Here is a 22,206-nt window from a genome sequence, read left to right as displayed (position 1 = left end):
TGCAGAGAAGAAAAGGAGAGTATATACATTAGTTTCAAAACCAGCTCTGCCTGATATTTTTAATGTTCACCTATGAAAGCAAACTATATTTAAGATGCTGAAATCACAATAAACTGTAAACAAAATATCATAAAAATGATGTATTTTTATTAATTTAAACACTAATTGCAATGTAAGCACTATGATTAAAGTTTTAATTAGAATTGATAACCAAGTATAAGAATTAAGGACATCCTAAATGGTGCTAACATAATGTTTAGCAAAAATGTCTAATTATAGAACAGCATATCTTGTTGGTATGGCTGTATTTATATAAAACATGTCAGCTTTTGTGTTTGTTTCTTTATTCTGTTATGCTTTTTAAGATTAAAGTTTCATTTATACAAAGTTATTTCCAAACTTAGTATGTATTTTAGAAAAACCCTGAACTTGTTACCTTCCTTTCTCTACATTCTAAGAACTAGAATTATATAAGTGTACTCCAGTGCCAGGCCTTAAACACTTACCATCTATCTGACCAGCCTCCTCTGCCTCCCCAATCATGAAGGAGTGAGTATTTTGTTGCTTGCTTTGGTTTCTTCGTCAGAAGTGTCTTGTGCACCTAAGGAGACAGTCCTGTCTTCCGCTGTGTGTTGGTCTCTTGCGGCATGTTTACATGGCAGGCCACAGTGACGCTCTTTATGTGCTGAGCACCTCTGTATCTCTGGGATGAAGCCCACCTGACATGGTGGATGATCTTTGTAATGTGTTCATGGATTCAGTTTTGCAAGTATTTTTTCATCTATGTTCATAAGGGAAATCTGTTATTCTTTCTTTGTTGGCTCTTTATATGGTTTGGATATCAGGGTAACTATAGCCTCATAAGATGAATTGAGCAATGTTTCTTCTGTTTCTATTTTGTGGAATACTTTGAGGAGTACTGACATTGACTCTTCTTTGAACGTCTGGTAGAATTACTGCACTAAAAACTATTTGGCCCTATGCTTTTTTATTTGGTTGACAGATTTCATGACTACCTCTATTTCACTGGGGGTCATAGTTCTGTTTCAATGGTTTACCTGATCTTGATTTAACTTTGATAAGTACAGGTTTTGAAAATACCTCTGTGACTCTCTGGATTTTCTGAGGCCATAGTTGTTATGTCCCCCTTTCATTGCTAATTATGTAACTTTGGATATTCTCTTTCTACCTTTTAGTTAATTTGCATAAGGGTTTTGTCAAGTTTATTGGTTTTCTTAAAAGAACCAACTCTGTATCCTTTGTAATTGTTTTGTTTCTATTTTATTGATTTTAGCCCTGAGATTATTTCTCCCTTTCAACTCGCTTTGCTAGTATGAGGACCCTCCAACCCCCATTTTATATGTAGGAACTTAAATTTATGAATTTGCCTTTTACAACTGCCATCATCATGGCCTGGAACCCAATGTGTAGCTCGGTTAGCCTTGTGCTCAGAGATCTGCTTGTCTCTGTGTTTGCCTTTGGAGTGCTGGAATTAAAAGTATGTGCCACCATGCTTGGCATGCATCAGCTTTTTGGGTGCTTTGTGTGTGTTTGTGAGTATTTTCATTAATGACTATGCACCCATACGTATATAGAAAATAGAGTTGGTGTCTTCTATATTGGTGGTGTCGATATTGGTGTCTTCTTCAATCATTCTCCACCTTAATTTCTAGGACAGACTGTTTCATTTTAGCTGGAGCTCACTGACTCAGCAAGGCTGATGAGATCCAGGGATCCACTTGTTGCCATGTCCTCAGTGCTGGGATAACAGATGCATACTCTAATGCCTGGCTTTTATGTGAGTGCTTGAAATGTGAATCAAGTCCTCAGGCTTTAGCAGAAAAAATTTCATCAACTGAACATCTTTTCAGTCCTGAAACGCGTTTATAGGTTTATAACCATCTCTTTTTAAAAGTAATCACATTAAATATTTGTTATTTCCAGGTTCACAATTACATGGTAACTTTTATTCCTAATTAAAATGCATCTATATCATTATTATTATATATAGCAAACAGTACTTGTATGTTGAAAAACATTTTTCTAAAATACATAAGTAAGATAAGTGTGCAGAATGCTATCTTCTCTGTCACTTAAAATTATTTCCAAGACACTGCCCTGTCTTTTCAGGAATTCAATAAAATTTTAAAAATTCAGTAGAAAGAAAATCAAACAAAATACACATACTAGGCATATTTTTCAAAGCAGAAAAAAAGTTGCTTTCCTTGGTTTTCTCAATGATAGAATATGAAAGTCTCTACACTTCAGTTTCATTAAAACTTGTTAACAACAAAATTATGCAGAATTAATTTTTCTTAAAAGATACTAATCAGTGATAGCATTTAGGTTCCTTTCAGACTGGGGCAGTAGAAAATGGTAGCTCCTAAAGATTGCCCAATTAAAAATAAATATAATAGGGGTTGGGGATTTAGCTCAGTGGTAGAGCACTTGCCTAGCAAGCGCAAGGCCCTGGGTTCGGTTCCCAGCTCCGGAAAAAAATAAAAAATAAATAAAAAAAAAATGAGATAAAGAAACACTGTCACTTGGAAATATTCAATTGAGGTTGGGATATTCACAAAGTTCTTGAAGCCCTGAAATTACTTTCAGGGATATCCTGTGGGGCTGTGTACGCCCGGGGTTCCCCACGGAGATCTCTGGCCTGGCTAGGTGCTCCGGTTTGGGTGGGTGGGTGGGGGAGAACTCAGGCAGGGAGTGGGGACTGCTTCTGCCCACCTCCGCTGCTGGCTTCTGGCCTTTCTCCTTTCCGCCACTGTGGCTTCGGATGCTTGGGCCAGGTTGAACTAGCAGGGGACTGAATAGCCTGCGAAGGGTGCAAGAGGGCTTCCACCAGCAATTTCAGAATTGCAGATCTCTTCCCCAAGTGGCGGTGTTGCAGCTCTTATGACAGAAGCTCTCAGATGACAGAGTGATTCTTGCATGCATTTAATCCTTCTGAATATGGCACTTAAATACAGTTTTGGATGGGTCAGCGTCTCACAGCAGGTACTTCCTATTGGTTTGGCCTGAGAGCTTGGGAATACCTTATCTACATATTGGGGGTATGGTCCTGCTTCTATGATTGATCTGTGTTGAGCCTACATGACCTGTGGTCATGTTCTGACCTGAGGAGCAGGGGTTTGAGGTGCTTCCCTATGTGACTCATCTGTCTTGAGCCTATGAAACTGGTGATCAAATCCTCACCTGTGGAGGAGGGGCTTCGGGCATTGCCGTTCTCGAACCTCTCTATAGAGGGGAGGGGGCTCTCTCTTGGGGGGGGGCTGCAACTACATAAGGCCTTGATCTCCTAGGAGACTGGGAATGCACCTTCTGTCCCTTTTAGGGTCTCCGGGTATTCGACCTATCTCGACCAGGATACCTTTCATAGCCAGCTGCCTCACAATATTCCATAAAGTCAATGAGAAAATTAGCTTTGTTATTTTACATGGTCCAGGGTCTTTATGGAAAGCATCCCAATTAATTCTCAAGTCACCAAATAAAGCAAATACCACCATCATTTTCATTATGCTGCTATTCATGAAGAATAGACTGTTGTTTGGGTCAACATAGCTACTAAGTAAAAATAGGGATCTTGGCACTGGTTTCCTTAAATAGTGCATAGCATTTATAAAAAAGAAGTTCTGGGTGTGAAATCAGATTTAAGGACTGCAACAAGGTTATTGATATCAAAGCCCACTCTCTTAGGGAGATGCCTAAAATAGAAATGATCCGATCCTTCAAATGGGAGACAAGCTCTGCCAGGGGAATTTATTGCTGTTGACTTTTTAGTTACTAAGACTCATTTTTCAGGCAACATTTTGTGGCATAGTGTAAGAAACTCATCAGAGGCAGCAGGAAGGGAGATAGGGAGTTACTGAGAGAATCACCTTCAAAAACTCCCAAGATAATTATAGAATGGTCAGTGGGAACTCTTAGGAAAACATCAGTAAGGAATGAGGCCACTGGTTTCCCCAGCTTTAAGCCTGCAATTTAACTCTAACTAGCACTTTGAGTTTAGTTACAATAACATGAAGCTGATTGTACTTTTCTCATTTTATCTGCATTGGCACAACTTTAAAAATCTCCATTCCTACAAAAATTCTGCTTTTTGTCCATGTATATTTTTTTTAATTTAAGATTCTTGTCAGAGATCTGTCTATACTTGTTTGCAGTCTTAGCTGAAGTAGGATGATCTCAAATTGAGACCCACCTAGGTTACAATATGAGAATCCATCTCAATAAGATTCAGAATCAGAACCTAGTGAGATTCTAAAAATCTTCCCCAGGACCTCTCTGTATGTAGATAAGACTACTTTTCTTCTGTATTGTAGAATGTGACTACTTTAAAGTCACATTCTACAATATGGATCTGTTTATATTGTCTTGTGTTACTGGCTAACCTCTGAATTTGTCAGAGTAAGGAAATCTCTGTAACCTAGACACTAAGTAGATGTGTGATAAATATTTATAACTCGTAACTGAATGATCGCCCTTCATAGTTAAAAGCAAAAAGGTTATAAAGTTGATGAAGGTGTTATCAGAAGTTGGAAGAATGGTAAGAATCCACAGCAAAGTGGATCTGCTTTAGCCAGTACTGTACGGTCCTCATGAAGAGACAGAGCTGTGAATACTCTCACCAGCAAGGGCTCTCAAATGAAATCAGTTGGAAGCAGTTTTCATTAAGATGGATTGAATGTGGCATCGTGAGAAACACTTTATCAAATGTAGTGTTTTACTTAGTGATTAACTATATACCAGTTGATGAAGCTCTCTAAATCCTTTGTAATCCCACCACTCCAATAAACATTTAATGAGTATATAAGTTCAAAAAGCCTAGTAGAGGATTTAAACCTTCAATTTTGTTTTTATTTACTCTTGAAACTCAATTTCTCAATTCAAGTGAAGAAAGCTGGTGCTTGCCGCTCATCTGTTGCCCTGATAAAATTAATGTGCCTCCTAAAGTTTAAATTAAACATGATATTTAAAATGAAAGAAATTAGGCAAAGTGCCACAGTAACAGTCATACTTGCCTTAAAATGTCTGAAGACTATTAAATTGTTTTCTTAAAAAATGACTGATAAATTAAAAAAAAATAAAAAAAAAGATTTGTCCTAACTTGGAAATGTAAACTCTGAAAAACAGAGATGGACTTTTGTGACTGTGTTCTGCAGTGCAGTGGAGAGCAGAGCCGTCTGCACATGGTGGTACAGCACACACGCTACTTGCCTGTGCTGGAATGCGGGACCTCTTTATCTGGCTTCTACTATTTACTACTGATGGGTCTCTGGAAAAGTAATACCATTTTTTTTTTGCAGAGTTTTTTCATCTTTAAGATGAGAATATAAATACTAAATGCCTCTATCTCATTACTGTATAACACTATTCAGGAAATGATTTATAAACCACATAATATCATAGAAATATGAAGAAGTTACTATTCTTACACTGTCAACACCTGCAGGGAGGTAGATAGGTTGGCCACAGTGGAAAAAGCCTGAATTTGTAGCACTTGGGAGGCAGAGGCAGAAAAATTGGACTTCAAAGCAAGTCTGACACCCCAAAAGAGGGTGAAATAAAACTTATTTGATAGTTGTAAAAAGTGTACTAATTTAGATTAATTTTGAACAATTTATCCACCATGTGGTTTTTCTTGTACTTAGAGAAATAAACTATGCAATAAATATAAATTGGAAAAGAGGACTGAACAAAAGAAAGCGACTGTTTGAATAAGAAGGGAAGGATGAAGACAACTTAGTAGGCCTGAGAGGTTAGTAAATTTGATATGAGTCTAATAAGCAAAACATTTTATTTTATGTATCTGAATTGTCTCTGCTAAAACACCTAGACACTAATAAAAGCAAATGATCAATTGTTTCATTAGAAATATCCAGGAGGTAATAAACAAGAGCTTATATTCCTCTGGAGATTATCAGTCTGAATAAATCTATATGACACTTTAATAAATGTTCTTTTGTTGGCAATAAACTCCATATTTAAGCATCAGCATTTAAAGCCATATATGAAAGGCATACACAGAAACTTTTGGAATGAAATTGGAAAAGTATCTATGTTAACTGGAGAACTGAAATTTTGGAATTATCATTTATCTTGTTGCAAGTGACAATCATATTGTGGCTATGTAGGAGAATTTCGTTGTTTTGCAAAATGTATGTGTAATATTTAAGGAGTATTGATTTGTTTTGAAATGGTTTGGTCAAAGCCTCTCATATATATAAGATATTCTAAACATTTTTGTAAAGTTTAAAATTTTAAACTCCAAAAGCTTAGTTGTTACAAACATTAAAAGTCTGTATGAAATTTTAATTATTTGTTGATTAAACATACTGTTTTATATGTGTGGGTTGGGGATCAAAACCTCAGGTATGCAAAGCACATACTCTAACAAATAAAGTTACATCTATAGTTCTGAATAATGCAGTTTTAATTATTTTCTGTTCGTTAATATTTTCCGCTTTCAATCTAAGAGTGATTAAAATGAAAACTTATCAAAAAATGTACTGATCTGAAGCCTGGGGAGATGGCTGTGCAAACATACATGAGTTTGATCTCTGGCATTCATGTGAAAGGCTGGAACGCTTAGGTAGCCTGTAATCCCTGTGACAGTAAGGCAGAGAGAGGCTTTCTGGAGTACCTCTTTGTCCGGGTATCACAGTATACACAGCGCCTACCCATTGGAAAGTTAGCAGTTAGCTTATTTAGAAGCTAGACTGGCATTGCAGTGAAGTGCTTACCTTTAAGTAAGCCTTGTTTTACTTCATGATAATCCCTAAGGAACAAGATTAATGATGCAGGCTGTTCAAATGTGCTGTAAAATGTGTCCTTTAAGTGAAAAGGCAAACACATAACAGAATTTTAAGAGAAAAAAAAAACATACATTTACCTAACTTTTATTGTAGAATATTGCTGTAATTGTTTTATTTTATCATTAGCTGCACAAAAAGCATCTAATATGGGTTCTGGGAACCAAACTCCTCTATTAAGAGCAGTCAGTATAATTCTTTACTGTAAAATCATCTCTCAAATTCTTAATGAGTTACTCTTACTCTCTTAGTATCTTTAACTTAATTTAAAAATCAGAATTAAATGGGGTAAGAGAAGATGATTTAAAGTCAGCCTGGGCCACAAGAGTGAGAAGAGGCAGTTTGATAACTCAGTGAGACCCTTTCTGGAAGTGAAAAGTTAAGGGGGTCAGAAGTGTTGCTGGGGCTACAGTCCAGTTGTAGAAGTCTTGCCTAACTTACAGGAAGTAGGCCCAATTCACAGTATAGCCAAAACAAAACAAAACAAAACAAAACAAAACAAAACAAAAAAACCCAAACCATCAAATCACAAAGAAAAACCTCATGGCAAAACCCTACGCCCCCCAAAAAACACAAAGCAAAACCAACCAGCAACATCAGAGACCTGTATGAATAGGTGGTTATTAGGTAAAGTGTTTGAGAAAGAAGTATGACAGAATAGGTTTAGTTCTTTTAGACTTTGTAACGTTTGCTAGTCTTCATTGTTTGATTGTCCCTCATTCAAACACTGTAAATTCAAAAGTTTTGAGATTCATTTGTGTCTGAAACAATTTTTGATCTTTGGAGCAGTATAGATTATGATTGTTAGGTTAGGGATGCTGACTATATATCTGGAACTATAAGATTTTAGACATGCACAGGGGGCAGTTAGGATGTAGTTTTCACAAATAAATGAGGGCTACTTAAAAGGAAAAAGCACTTTGGAAAAGGACTAAGAACAAACTGCTATCAGCAAGTTTTCATTCACGAAACTCACAATGACATGAACATATAGGCTGCTTCATTGTAAGCATGTCCACCAACTCCAATATGCCCCAGGTTGTAAGTCTTTCTGCAAATGCAAAAGACAACAATGCCCCAATAGAAATGGGCATTTTAATGAAGATAAGGTTGGTAGAAGAAAGGAAACAAAATCAAGACTTCAATCTCAAAAAATTGTAAAAAATATTAAACACTGTCTCAAACCAAAGGTTAAAAAGTACAGTACAATTCTTCTCAGAATACAAAATTGTACTCACGTCTCTGGCTTTCACATAGAAGGCCTCTTGGAAAGCAGCTTCTAATGAGCCAATAAAAAATACAGGATGGCAGTCACCATATCTATAGGAAAAATTATGTATATTAGTAAAAATGTTTGAAATTCATATGAAATTCATCATACAAATTGAATCAAATGACTGATAAGTAACTGTTGTGGCTAATATCAAGTACAGATGAAAACCCAATTCACTTCTTTTAATGTCTGAATGACATTTGTGAATTTTAAAAAGTTTTTTTGATCTGTACAAATATATTAGAACAGTGGAATTTTTAAAAATAAGAAAATATATATAAAAGTGCTATGAACGTTTGGCACAAGAAGCACTTCTTAGCTAATTAATTTCATAAGATTTTGGAGTTACATTCTTTTTCCTCATTTTAATTCATTTATTTGAGAATACTATTACAGAAGAAAACTGATACTATATCATAGTATTAATACTAAGATGAATATTATTTATATCAAAGTGAAAATTAGACAGTATCTTTAAACACTTCAGTAGACTCCAAAATATATAAAGAACTTATGAAACGTCTTAAAAAGAAATGCTAAAGAATCCAAAAACAAAAGTTAGAAGAAAAATCCACTTACATTTAAATTTTAATTATCTTTTAATTTACTATTAAGTAAATGATTTTTGTTTTTTCTAGGATACAGTAAAAATTATTATGATATATTCTTGTCCTTTGAGGAACATAAGACACTACAGAAGTGATCCATTTGTTAAACTTTTATAAAGATTCAAGGATAAACTGAATACATTTCTGCATTGCCACAAATAGTTTAGTACTTATATCACACTGAATAGTATGTCTTTCTCTATTAGAACTGTATGAATTGATAAAGAAATCCTTTGTATAATCTATGGAGAAATGTTAAACAATTTCTAGTTAAAATTACACCAAAAAAAAAAATCACAGTAGCATAAGAGAACATCAATTTTATAGTTAATATCCTAACCCTACCTTGAAGAAAACTCTGCTGTAAATTGTAATAAGGCATCTCCTTCATTTTCTGCGTTTTCTGGCACTAAAAAACAAACAAAAGAAAAAACAAAAACAAAAAAAACAAAACAAATAGACACAAAAAACAAACCACATAACATCTAATCCCACATATAAGAAATATATTTAATCAATAAAGAGGAAATAAAATTAAGTTTAGCTTCTGTGATATATCTGATGGGACATTTTTAACATACATTAGTAGATTTTTATAAAGCAGAATAAAAAAGAATATTTAAGAAAATTCCAATGAACAGTTACAATCCTAGTAAGCATCTAAATAATGTGTCAGTATCAATTTCTTAAAATTTCAATTTTCTTAAAATAGATATCTTGTGATTAAATTACATAATATTTGAAAGTATTTTAAAGAATTCACTAATGAGAAAATTGCCAAATTTATGTAAATATTATATCAATTTCTATCAAAAGTAGCCCCAATTTTACCAAGTGAATAGGCCACAAAAGTATTTACATTAGAAATCACTTTGCATGTAGCATCCTGCCCTGTTCTCCATCATGCATCTCATAAGTGAAGATGAGAAAGATGGCACATGTCTTCTACTTTGTTTTTCCTTCTAAAAGGTTAGCAACAATGACTGAAAGGGTAATATAACTATTCATCTTCACACTGACATCTCTGACACATCGGGAGTAAGTACTACCAACAGAAAGTACGCTGTTTGTCAATCAACTTCTAAGAAAAAAATAGAGGTGAAACTAATTAGACACTGAAATGTCTACTACACACTTTTGTCATTTTTACTAGCACTTTGAAAATCTGGCGGCCTAGTAAAAAAATCAGAATTCAACAGACTCTGATTTTAGTGAAGCAAGTCCACCTCTAAACTTACAGAAAGGAGTTTTAAAGTCCACTATTCTTCATAAGTTTAATACTAGAAGGGAGAATTGTAATGCTTGTCCCAAAGAGCTACGAATACTCACTCATTGGAGATTTTCTCATGGTAGATGATGCCATGCCAAATACTTCTCCGTCATCCACTCCAAATTCTGAAGCATCTTCAAAGTCATCTCCATCACTATCACTAACCATATGAACATCCGTGCTTTGCTATTTAAGGAAAGTTCTAATTAGATTCAGATTGATTTTAACATATCAAATTCTAAAGATATATAATTGCAATAAGATAAAAACTTCATCACATATGAAACCTTAAAGCTTAATTTTTTTCTAAATTTAAAACTTTTCACTTGAAAGCTTAACATTTCAAAACAAAATAAAGGGCAGTTACAAGCTAAAAAATGACAGAGATTTCTGTGGTATACTATTGTATAGTACACAAATAACTGCCCAATGGGCACAATTAGAATCTCAAATAGACAAATGCAAGCTATGAGTCTCTCGAAAGGCTCACACTACTATGTGAATCTGGCACGCAGAAACAAGGCAGCACTCAGATTTGTCATTTCCTGACTTCAGTAAACCTCAGGAAGACGGACATCAGTATCCTACCCTTAGAGTGTCATCAGGAGATACATAAAACAATATTTCAATGTAAATTGAAGGCTATTAACCATGAAATATAGTAGTTTTAATTCAGTAAGCTGTTATTGAGAATTTACTATGTGATAGGCACTGATAAACATACCCTACTTGTTCTGTATCAGCAACATGTTGAAGGTTAACATATTAAAAATATCAGCTTCAAAATAAAAACCTGTGTGCCATTCTCTAGATTAAGATACTATTCTAAAATGCTAAGATTTAAACATTTGAGCTGGGTAATGAGCACCAATAAATGTTCAAGCTTTGTCTAAGATGAGGGTCCAAGCAAAGCAATAGGCTAAACGGCAATCCTAAGTTCAACAAATGTCCCACCAAAACCATTCAGGAAATAAATGTTTTACTTTATAAAATATGGTGCTATGTACTTAAGTTATAATATACTAGAAATTATTTGACATAAGGATTTAACTTAAAATTAAAGTTAATACTATATATAGAGGTACATATGTGTGCGTGTGCGTCAGTGTAGTTTAGCAGACAACTTTTAAAAGTCAGACTCCTTCCAGGGTGTGGGTTACAGGCATCAAAGTCAGATCAGCAGATGTGACAGCAAGTGTCTTTATTCACTGAAAATGTTGCCACCCTGCCTTTCTTTATTGTATCTACTTAACACACTGCTAAAATATTTAAAAGAACTGCTGAAACGTTTTAAGATTCTACTACTTATTAAAAAGCCTTACTTTTATGCAAAATATAATAAGTGATGACTAGGACTGTATGCATCCTAATCTTAACCTTAGAGTTTTGGTTAACAAAGTCAAGATCTTCTCCCAGGCTTAATGTATCTCATTTTTAAAAATTTAAAACTCTTTTTAAAAAGAAATCTCATCCATCTGTATGTCTGCCTGCCTATCTGTATATATGCACATGCATGTACCATGGTGCACATGTGGAAGTCAGAAAGAACAAACTTTGAAAGTCAGCTCTCTCCCTCCACCATATGGGTGCCAGGGATGGAACTCAGGACCTCAGGCATGGTTGCAGGAGCCTCTGTCCTTTAACACTGCTGTCCATTTTAAAGCTAATTGGTAGAGATCCTCTTCAAAACAACACACCAAAATGAAAATCTACTATAAAATCAGCATTTCTCAACCTGTTGGTTCAATGTCCTTTTCACAGGGGTTGCCTTCTGAATATCAGATATTTACAATTTATAACAGTAGTAAACTTACGGTTATGAAGTAGCAACGAAAAAATTTTATGGTTGGGGTCAGTACAACATGAGAAAACTGTATTAAAGGGTTGCAGCACTAGGAAGGCTGAAAAACACTGTATAAGATGGTTTTGAATTTCCTGTGAGTTTCATCCAGTCAAATATCTGTAATATGAAGGTGTCTAAACTTTGAGACTTAAAGAAGAAGGAGCACAAAATCTGTAAGGTACACTACATTTTCCTTTCCAGTGTCTAATTCATAGGTAAGTAGAAACATACGAAGATTAGACTGAAACCTCCTCACTACTTCTACTAGCTAGGCATCCACTTAGTCTTGCTTGTTCTTTCTTTTTTTTTTAACTTCCTTTTTCTTTCTTTCTTTTTTTTTTTTTTTTTTTTTCCGGAGCTGGGGATCGAACCCAGGGCCTTGTGTTTGCTAGGCAAGCGCTCTACCACTGAGCTAAATCCCCAACCCCAACTTCCTTTTTCTTATTGTCTTATGCAAACCACTTCCTGGAACAACAGAGCATCACTTTATAAACATTATTTTAATTTTCTCTATGACACAGTATATAGTTTTTACACAAAGCATGGAATTCCCTTAGAATCTCAGAAGATAAAATCATACAAACCTCTTTGAAGGAGATATCTAAACAGTCAATTTTATTGAAAAAAAAGTATATTTCAAATATGAATTATTGAGGTATCTGCAAGAATGAGCTGCTTAATTATGTATAAGGAACTACCAATCTCTTCACATTTTCTTATTAGCTATCTAACAGGTTAGTAAAAGCCTTTTTCTGAGAGTGACAGAGAGAGAGAGAGAGAGAGAGAGAGAGAGAGAGAGAGAGAGAGAGAGAGAGAGAAACAATCATTTCCCCCAATTAATGTCTGCTGATGAGAATAATCTCTTGGTATCTATTAGAGTTGCAATAAAGTTCTTTGAATCTTGAGAATCTATTAATTAAGATTTTTAAAATGGCAGAGAAAATTTGAGATTCTGTTTTGTCTGTTCTATTAACTAGTTCACTTTGAAAATCTCCATTACATTCCCTGTTCAAAAGAAAGCAGGCGATGCCCCACTAGCAGTGGTTATGATTTATGAAAACAATTAGAATGCTGAGCAATGACGGTGAGGACACATACACTTTAAAGCTAGCAAGTGGGTCAGGAAAAACTTCCAGGAGGAGACCATAGCCAAGTTGTTTAAAATAAAAATTCAGAACTAATACTTAGTATTAAAACAAAAAGAAGTGTAGCAAAGTTTCATTTGGCAGCTACGTATGGATCACTTATTATGTGACTTAGACATCAAAGCTCCACACAGTGTGCACATAACACAGGCTCAGACAGAATTCACTGCTGCAGAACACATTTCGAAACACTGGTGCTGAGAAGAGTTGCCCACTGTATGGAAAAAAATCTAGCAAAGAACTTGATATTTAAAACTATGGAATTAAGAAAAGCAAACTGAATAATGGGTTTTAGGTGTAGCTGAGATTGAATTCAGGATGCACTTCATGAGATGGAACCCATGCCTGACATTGTTCAGGTGGCCAAAACCCTGAGACCAAAATAGGTCCTGGACCTAGGGGAAAATAAGATTATTACTGTTCTGCTAAAGAAACAGCAATAAAATGACACCTAAAACACTGTTATACCTAAAGATCAGTGCTCCAGTCAGCAATAATCAAAGAAACTTCATCTTGTAATAGACGGGAATTAGAAATGATAAATGGACAACGTGCAAAGAGTAAAAGACCTTGGAACATACAATCCAGAATGGGATCTCTTCATCAAAACCTCCCCCCTAGAGCTGAGAAGTCTACTCCAAGGAGGGTATGGACAGATTGTAAGAATGAGAGGTGACAGAGGAAACAGTGTCCTCCAGATCCAAGAGAACTTATACATATATGCACAGAGACAAAAGAAGCATGCATACACACTGTCTGAACATGTTCAAGCCAGAGCCCCGGTACTGTGAGGGGTCACAGGCTCTCACTCAAACCAAGAAGCTATCTGCAGTTGGAACACATTTGGAAAGAAAAACTTAAGTTTTCTCAGTCATTGGATATATTGACCACACATTAGGATAGGCCTCATAGACAGCGGTTAACACAAATTTTGTAGACCTTTTGTCTCAAGATTACTTTGCTTACGTATCTTTTGTCTTATTGTTATATATATATTGTGGCTTTTATGGGGTGAATTTCTGTTTCTTGGTTTTTTTGTTTTTGTTGTTTAGTTTTTAAAGAGAGTGTGAAGTTGAGTAGGCGGGGAGGATCTAGAATTGGAGGAGGTGAAGCTGATAAGAATATATTGTATTAAAAAAACTTATCAACACCCAAGGATCCCGGCCCGCAGCAGCTCTCTGCTCCCAAACCCCGTGGGAGAGAGACCTCACCGCCTGATCAGGTGGGCACTCCTGAGGCTGCAGAGCGGAGGAGACCACCAACACTGCCCACCCCTGCCCACATCCCTGGCCCAAGAGGCAACTGTATAAGGCCTCTGGGTTCCCATAGGGGAGGGCCCAGGAGTGGCAGGACCCCTGCGCCTGAGACACCGCCGGAACCTGAAGGAAACAGACCGGATAAAGAGTTCTCTGCATCCAAATCCCGTGGGAGGGAGAGCTAAACCTTCAGAGAGGCGGACACGCCTGGGAAACCAGAAGAGACTGCACTCTGTGCACATCCAGACGCCAGAGGAAAAAACCAAACGTCATCTGGAACCCTGGTGCACGGAGGCTCCTGGAAAGAGCGGCGCAGATCTTCCCGGTTGCTGCCGCCACGGAGAGGACTTAGGCAGTACCCCACGAGCAAACTTGAGCCTTGGAACCGCAGGTAGGACCAACTTTTCCCCTGCAAGAAACCTGCCTGGTGAACTCAAGACACAGGCCCACAGGAACAGCTGAAGACCTGTAGAGAGGAAAAACTACACGCCCGAAAGCAGAACACTCTGTCCCCATAACTGGCTGAAAGAAAACAGGAAAACAGGTCTACAGCACTCCTGACACACAGGCTTATAGGACAGTCTAGCCACGGTCAGAAATAGCAGAACAAAGTAACACTAGAGATAATCTGATGGCGAGAGACAAGCGCAGGAACCCAAGCAACAGAAACCAAGACTACATGGCATCATCGGAGCCCAATTCTCCCACCAAAGCAAACACGGAACATCCAAACACACCAGAAAAGCAAGATCTAGTTTCAAAATCATATTTGATCATGATGCTGGAGGACTTCAAGAAAGACGTGGAGAACTCCCTTAGAGAACAAGTAGAAGCCTACAGAAGGAATCGCAAAAATGCCAGAAAGAATTCCAGGAAAACATAAATAAACAAGAAGAAACCCATAGAGAGGAGACACAAAAATCCCTGAAAGAATTCCAGGAAAACACAATCAAACAGTTGAAGGAATTAAAAATGGAAATAGAAGCAATCAAGAAAGAACACATGGAAACAACCCTGGACATAGAAAATCAAAAGAAAAGACAAGGAGCTGTAGATACAAGCTTCACCAACAGAATACAAGAAATGGAAGAGAGTATCTCGGGAGCAGAAGATTCCATAGAAATCATTGACTCAACTGTCAAAGATAATGTAAAGCAGAAAAAGCTACTGGTCCAAAACATACAGGAAATCCAGGTCTCAATGAAAAGATCAAACCTAAGGATAATAGGTATAGAAGAGAGTGAAGACTCCCAGCTCAAAGGACCAGTAAATATCTTCAACAAAATCATAGAAGAAAACTTCCCTAACCTAAAAAAAGAGATACCCATAGGCATACAAGAAGCCTACAGAACTCCAAATAGATTGGACCAGAAAAGAAACACCTCCCGTCACATAATAGTCAAAACACCAAACGCACAAAATAAAGAAAGAATATTAAAAGCAGAAAGGGAAAAAGGTCAAGTAACATATAAAGGCAGACCTATCAGAATCACACCAGACTTTTCACCAGAAACGATGAAGGCCAGAAGATCCTGGACAGATGTCATACAGACCCTAAGAGAACACAAATGCCAGCCCAGGTTACTGTATCCTGCAAAACTCTCAATTAACATAGATGGAGAAACCAAGATATTCCATGACAAAACCAAATTTACACAATATCTTTCTACAAATCCAGCACTACAAAGGATAATAAAGGGTAAAGCCCAACATAAGGAGGCAAGCTATACCCTAGAAGAAGCAAGAAACTAATCATCTTGGCAACAAAACAAAGAGAAGAAAAGCACACAAACATAACCTCACATCCAAATATGAACATAACAGGAAGCAATAATCACTATTCCTTAATATCTCTCAACATCAATGGCCTCAACTCCCCAATAAAAAGACATAGATTAACAAACTGGATACGCAATGAGTACCCTGCATTCTGCTGCCTACAGAAAACACACCTCAGAGACAAAGACAGACACTACCTCAGAGTGAAAGGCTGGAAAACAACTTTCCAAGCAAATGGTCTGAAGAAGCAAGCTGGATTAGCCATTCTAATATCAAATAAAATCAATTTTCAATTAAAAGTCATCAAAAAAGATAAGGAAGGACACTTCATATTCATCAAAGGAAAAATCCACCAAGATGAACTCTCAATCCTCATCTTCGGTTGGTTTATATACAAGTGTGCAATTTCTAGGCTTGAAAGTAAAATGATGCTATCTGGTGCTGGATAGAGGAGCCTTATTTTTTATTATGGCAGCTTGCTATTTTTGTAACATGGTGATTTGGTTGAACACAATAAAGTACAGTAGTAACTGATCTCCCCTTCTTCCTGGATGAGTGAGGAGATGATTAAATGTTGATGTCAGCATCCTTGAGCATATTCAGATGAGCTTCTGCTTCTGTTGAAAAGGATGCTGTGTTTGATTGTGGTCCGAAGCTTTGAAGCACTACTTGGCATCTCCTTCCTTGGAGGTCTCACTGTTTAAACATAACAGATTTGATAGCTTGTTGGTAAGGTGAGGTCCAGCTTGTCTCCACTAGGTCATCTTCATGTGAATCCGGTGGTTATACGGTTTTGTTTTAGGGATATTTCATTTTTTTAATAACGGTTTTAGCTGACATTCATGGAGAGAATGAATCCTTAGAACTGTGCCACTAGTGAAAGGAAATCCTGTCTAGAGTATGTTTCTTTACAAAGCTGTGTCACACCATCCTTTGGGCCCTCTGCTGGAAAAGTAGAATCAAGTCTCAAATAATGCCTTTTAAATTGTATCCTCTAGTATTATAGATGTAGGACAGTACTGTATCATACCTCTGTGGATGTAAAATAGCTTGTACCTGCTTTATGATACGTAGTAGTGACCGTGCTTTATCAGAGCTGTTTTTAATGATGTTGCTCAGAATGTTTTCTTTCCAGATGATGATTGAGAAGCTAATTTAAAAAAAAAAAAATGGTGTCATGTACCACAAGAGTAACAGAACTGTGCTGTTTTCTCGGGTTTTGTTTTTTTACTTTTTTTTTTTTAATGGAGTGTGCTGGTTGTCTCTACAGTTTTGTTCAGATGACTGCAGAACCTGGAAAAGCTGTTGCTGCTGTTGATGCATAACACACTGCTATTATTGGTCTTTTTATATAAATATAAATATATATATACAGATATATAATTTGAATTTTTTGAAACTTTAGCTGTGCTGTCAACTTTGGATAAAAGTATCCCCGTTTACTGTGTTGAGTTGGCACTGTACAGAAATTAACAGCCATATTGGTCTAGAAACGTTGAACTTAAGTTTTTTCCATTTGTACAGGGGTAACACACTGTATTAAATATGTAAGGTCTTATCTACGTGGGTTTGATTACAAAAACTAATAAAGTATTCTCTAAATTTAAAAAAAACACATATAACAAATTATATAAGTATATATTCTAAAAAAGCACATACAATGAGGTTGTAAGTTTTGTAAGTATGATTATAATACACATATCCATAAATGAATATTGAAAAAAATATATATATGAATCCTTGAAAAAAAAACTTATCAAGAAAAATTTATTTGAAATTAAAAATAATTACATCATTTCCTCCCTCCTTTTCTTTCTACCCCCTCTGGTTTTGCACATGTACACATACACACCTCTCTCATTCATGAACTCTTACTGCTACACATATAGATATATATTCTTAAATACACAAATAAAACCCGATAAGTTCCTTAGGAATATGATTTCAGGGTTTACCACTTGGTATTGAATAGACAATTTGGGAGGCTTTCCTGTAAAGACTATTTTCTATAGAATTGCTTAGTTGCTTGTAATTCTTTGTCTAGGGTTGAAGCTCCATGAGATTCCCCTTTTCCATGTCACCATGTCAATTAGTATTGTCCTTCTTCAGGTCTTTTTTAGGCAGCCATGTTGATGAAACTTCATTGCTATAAATTCTCTGACATTTCAATGAGACTAAAATTTCGCAGAAAATTCCCTGTTTGTCTGACACTCATCTTCACTTGTCTTCCACTATGGACCCAGGGGTACAAGAGTCTGTCTGGAAATGGATCAGTTGAGGCTGGGCTCCAAAAAGCCACTTGTTCTCGGTGATTCTTTTGATTTATTGTGTTTTTTTCCATCTCTTGCAAGAAGAGATTTTGGTGGGGTTGTGACCTATAATTGCCTGTGTACAATTATTTTTCAAGGTTTTTTAAAGTCACATTTACCTCAAATATGTAACTCTGGGGGGAAAAAACATACTTAACCAAAGAAACCTTAATTTATAATCATGAGTTAGAGCTACATACCATACGCTATTGCACATGAGTCTGTCTTCACACTGTAATTGTAAAATGTGACCAATACAAAACCCTAAAGTTCTGGGAAAAATCAAGGGTATGACATAACATACCTTGCAAAAATTATTAATATAACCTAACTTTAATAGTTAAATTCAATTCTAGTCACATGGTAAGAAGCCAATGGGAATGAATTCCACAGAAGATAAGGAAGTAGAGAGTCTTCTACTGTAGCTTACAGAAATAGAAAAGATTTCACTTGAGGGGAGATATGTTTGTAGGATCTATTTAAGTTGGTGTTGGGGGGGTGAGTGAGTGAGTGTATGTGTATGTATATACATGCATGCCAAGCCATGCGTGCCACAGTGTACATACAGAGGTCAGAAGACAACTTCTAGGACTTGGTTCTCAACTCCCACTGTGTGGATCCCAGGGGTAAAACTCAGGTTGTCAAGCTTCGTAGCAAACTGAGCTACCCACAGGAGTTCTTGTCAGTTTTGTTTAGTTTTAAGATGAATTGAGAAAAGACTAATAGAGCTGGAAATGAAAAAAATCCAAGAGAGGCCCATGCCTGCCAGATCAGTATAACAGAAGTTAGAAGTATTAGGTCCAAAATAATGGATAGAATTTAAGCTCTGATAGTTAATACGCCTCTCAACTAACCAATGCAGAGAGCAATTTTAATGCTGATATGAAAATAAATCTTTTTAAAATGGCTAAAAGAGAGAGTTCATAAAAATCTTAACCTATTAAAGAAATAAAAGTTGTCCAAATAGAAAGAAATAAATGGTCTGAGTTTGCCAAACACATGAAACTTGAGTTCATAAGTATCAGACTCAGTTTGAAAGAATCAACAGGGATATTTTCTAAGAACCATTTAACCAGTGTCCAGTATAACAAGTGTTACATTAGCATTGGACACTGATGGGAATTCATGTGTATAAAGAGATGTGTTGTTTAGACAGAGCATGGCTTAGTACAATTTCATATATAATGACTTACATGAGCACTGTAAGCAAGATGATAAGGACACAACTGTCTCAATGACATATTCACCTCTGGTGCAATGCCGTAAACATTTACCTCATGACCCTTACATTCTCCTTACCAAGTTTTAAAACTACAAATACCCACTCTGAAGCTTTTGGTAAACACATGAGTTCATTTCTATCTAATCATATCCGGGCAGTATATGTGTCTGTTACAATGTAAGGAAGAGAGTATCTGGTTTGAATGTGTGTATGTGAAGAGTGTTGAAAAGGAGTCGCATGAGACCTAGGCTGACTATAAACTCACTATGTAGTGAAATAGCTGGGTCCAGATACAACTATTTCCAATTTTTTGAGGAACCACCAGATTGATTTGCAAAGTGGTTTTACCAGCTTGCAGTTCTACCAGAAATGGAAGAGTGTTCCTCTTTCTCTACATCCTCGTCAACATCTGTTGTCGCCTGCGTTTTTGATTTAGCCTTTCTGATTGGTCTGAGGTGGAATCTCAGTGTCCTATTGATTTGCATTTTCCTGATAACTAAGGATGTTGAATATTTCTTTCAGTGCTTCTCAGCCATTCGAGATTTCTCAATTGAGAAGTCTTTGTTAGCTCTGTACCCCATTTTTTAAAAAAATAGGGTTGTTTGGTTTTCTGGAATCTTAACGTCTTTATATATTTTGGTTGGTAGGTAAAGATCTTTTCCCAATGGGTTGCTACTTTGTCATACTGACAATGTCCTTTGCCTTGGCAGAAGCTTTTCAATTTTTATGATGTCCCTTTTGTCAATTGTTGATCTTAGAGCATGAGCCATTGGTGCTCTGTTAAAAAAATTTACCCTGCCCCAATGGGTTTGAGGTTCTTTCGCACTTTCTCTTCTAATGGATTCAGTGTATCTGGTTTTATGTGGAGGTCCTTGATCCACTAGGACTTGAGCTTTGTACAAGGCGATAAGAAAGAATCAAAAGATCTGTATAACAAGAACTTCAAATTTCTGAAGAAAGAAATCAAAGATCTCAGAAGATGGAAAGATCTCTCATGCTCATAGATTGGCAGGATTAACATAGTAAAATGGACACCTTACCAAAAGCAACCTACAAATTCAATGTAATCCCCATAAAAAAGAGCATTCTCAAATTCATCTGGAATAACAAAAAAACCCAGAATAGCAAAAACCATTCTCAACAATAAAAGAACCTGTGTGGGAATCGCTATCCTGACCCCAAGCTGTACAATGGAACTATAGTGATAAAAACCACATGGTATTGGAACAGAGACAGGCAGGTAGATCAATGGAATAGAATTGAAGACTCAGAAATAAACCCATACCTATGAACACTTGACCTTTGACAGAGAAGCCAAAACATCCAGTGGAAAAAAAGACAGCATTCTCAACAAATAGTGCTGGTTCAACTGGCAGTCGGCATGCAGAATTCTCTTTCATTTTTCGGTCTTGAGAGAATCTGAATTTTTTACATTGACTAATGTTTTGTAGGCTAGATAATCTCTCTCTTTCTCTTCTCTTTCTCTCTCTCTCTCTCTCTCTCTCTCTGTGTATGTGTATGTGTATGTGTATGTGTCTGTGTCTGTGTCTGTGTCTGTGTCTGTGTCTGTGTCTGTGTATGTGTATGTGTATGTGTGTGTTCAGGCCCACCCAAATCCAGGATCACTAATTAGTTCCAGGATCACTAATGGATGCTTAAAATCTCAAATGGTACTAAACATATATCTACATTTTCCCTCCAAATAGCAATACATAAACTTTTTGTCACTTCCAACTTAACTAAAAATTTTATCATGTATTATTTTTGCAGCCATAACTTTTATGTCCAAAGCACAGTAGCCAAACTGAATATATTTCTCTTATTCCTTTCATGGTTTTATGAAAAGAAGATTCATTCCCATTGTAGATCTTCGTGATTAGAATGCAGTCTAGATAGTTCGGTTTGTTTTTTTTTAATCTTCCTTTCCTTATACATAAAAATTTTTACTTTTTCTCCTAACGCAGTGGTTCTCAACCTTTCTTTTTTTTTTTTCTTCATATATTTCTTTCTTTTTTTTTATTAACTTGAGTATTTCTTATTTACATTTCGAGTGTTATTCCCTTTCCCGGTTTCCGGGCAAACATCCCCCCTAATCCTTCCCCCTCCCCTTCTTTATGGGTGTTCCCCTCCCCATCCTTCCCCCATTGCCGCCCTCCCCCCAACAATCACGTTCACTGGGGGTTTAGTCTTAGCAGGAACAAGGGCTTCCCCTTCCACTGGTGCTCTTACTAGGATATTCATTGCTACCTATGAGGTCAGAGTCCAGGGTCAGTCCATGTATAGTCTTTAGGTAGTGGCTTAGTCCCTGGAAACTCTAGTTGCTTGGCATTGTTGTTCATAAGGGGTCACGAGCCCCTTCAAGCTCTTCCAGTTCTTTCTCTGCTTCCTTGAACCGGGGTCCTATTCTCAGTTGAGTGGTTTGCTGCTGGCATTCGCCTCTTTATTTGCTGTATTCTGTCTGTGTCTCTCAAAAGAGATCTACATCCGGCTGCTGTCTACCTGCACTTCTTTGCTTCATCCATCTTGTCTAATTGGGTGGCTGTGTATGTATGGGCCACATGTGGGGCAGGCTCTGAATGGGTGTTCCTTCAGTCTCTGTTTTAATCTTTGCCTCTCTATTCCCTGCCAAGGGTATTCTTGTTCCCCTTTTAAAGAAGGAGTGAAGCATTCACATTTTCATCAT

The 22,206-nt window shown here is 36.6% G+C and overlaps 1 protein-coding gene across 6 annotated transcripts in view; it reads right to left on the bottom strand.

The window, feature by feature from the left end:
• Nucleotides 1-22,206, bottom strand: part of Faf1 (Fas associated factor 1) — a 372,980-nt gene that overhangs the window by 124,613 nt on the left and 226,161 nt on the right. For all 6 annotated transcript variants that reach the window (XM_087660189.1, XM_087660188.1, NM_130406.2 and 3 more), the window contains 3 exon segments: nucleotides 10,029-10,155; nucleotides 9,045-9,108; nucleotides 8,057-8,138 (listed from right to left, as the gene is read on the bottom strand). In XM_087660189.1, the coding sequence (XP_087516315.1) occupies nucleotides 8,057-8,138; nucleotides 9,045-9,108; nucleotides 10,029-10,155 (273 nt within the window).

Source organism: Rattus norvegicus, chromosome 5 (genome assembly GCF_021556685.1).
Source record: "Rattus norvegicus strain SHRSP/BbbUtx chromosome 5, alternate assembly SHRSP_T2T, whole genome shotgun sequence".
Taxonomy (NCBI): Eukaryota; Metazoa; Chordata; class Mammalia; order Rodentia; family Muridae; genus Rattus; species Rattus norvegicus.
Note: the sequence above shows the minus strand (reverse complement) of the source record. Positions and strands in the feature narration are given on the sequence as shown.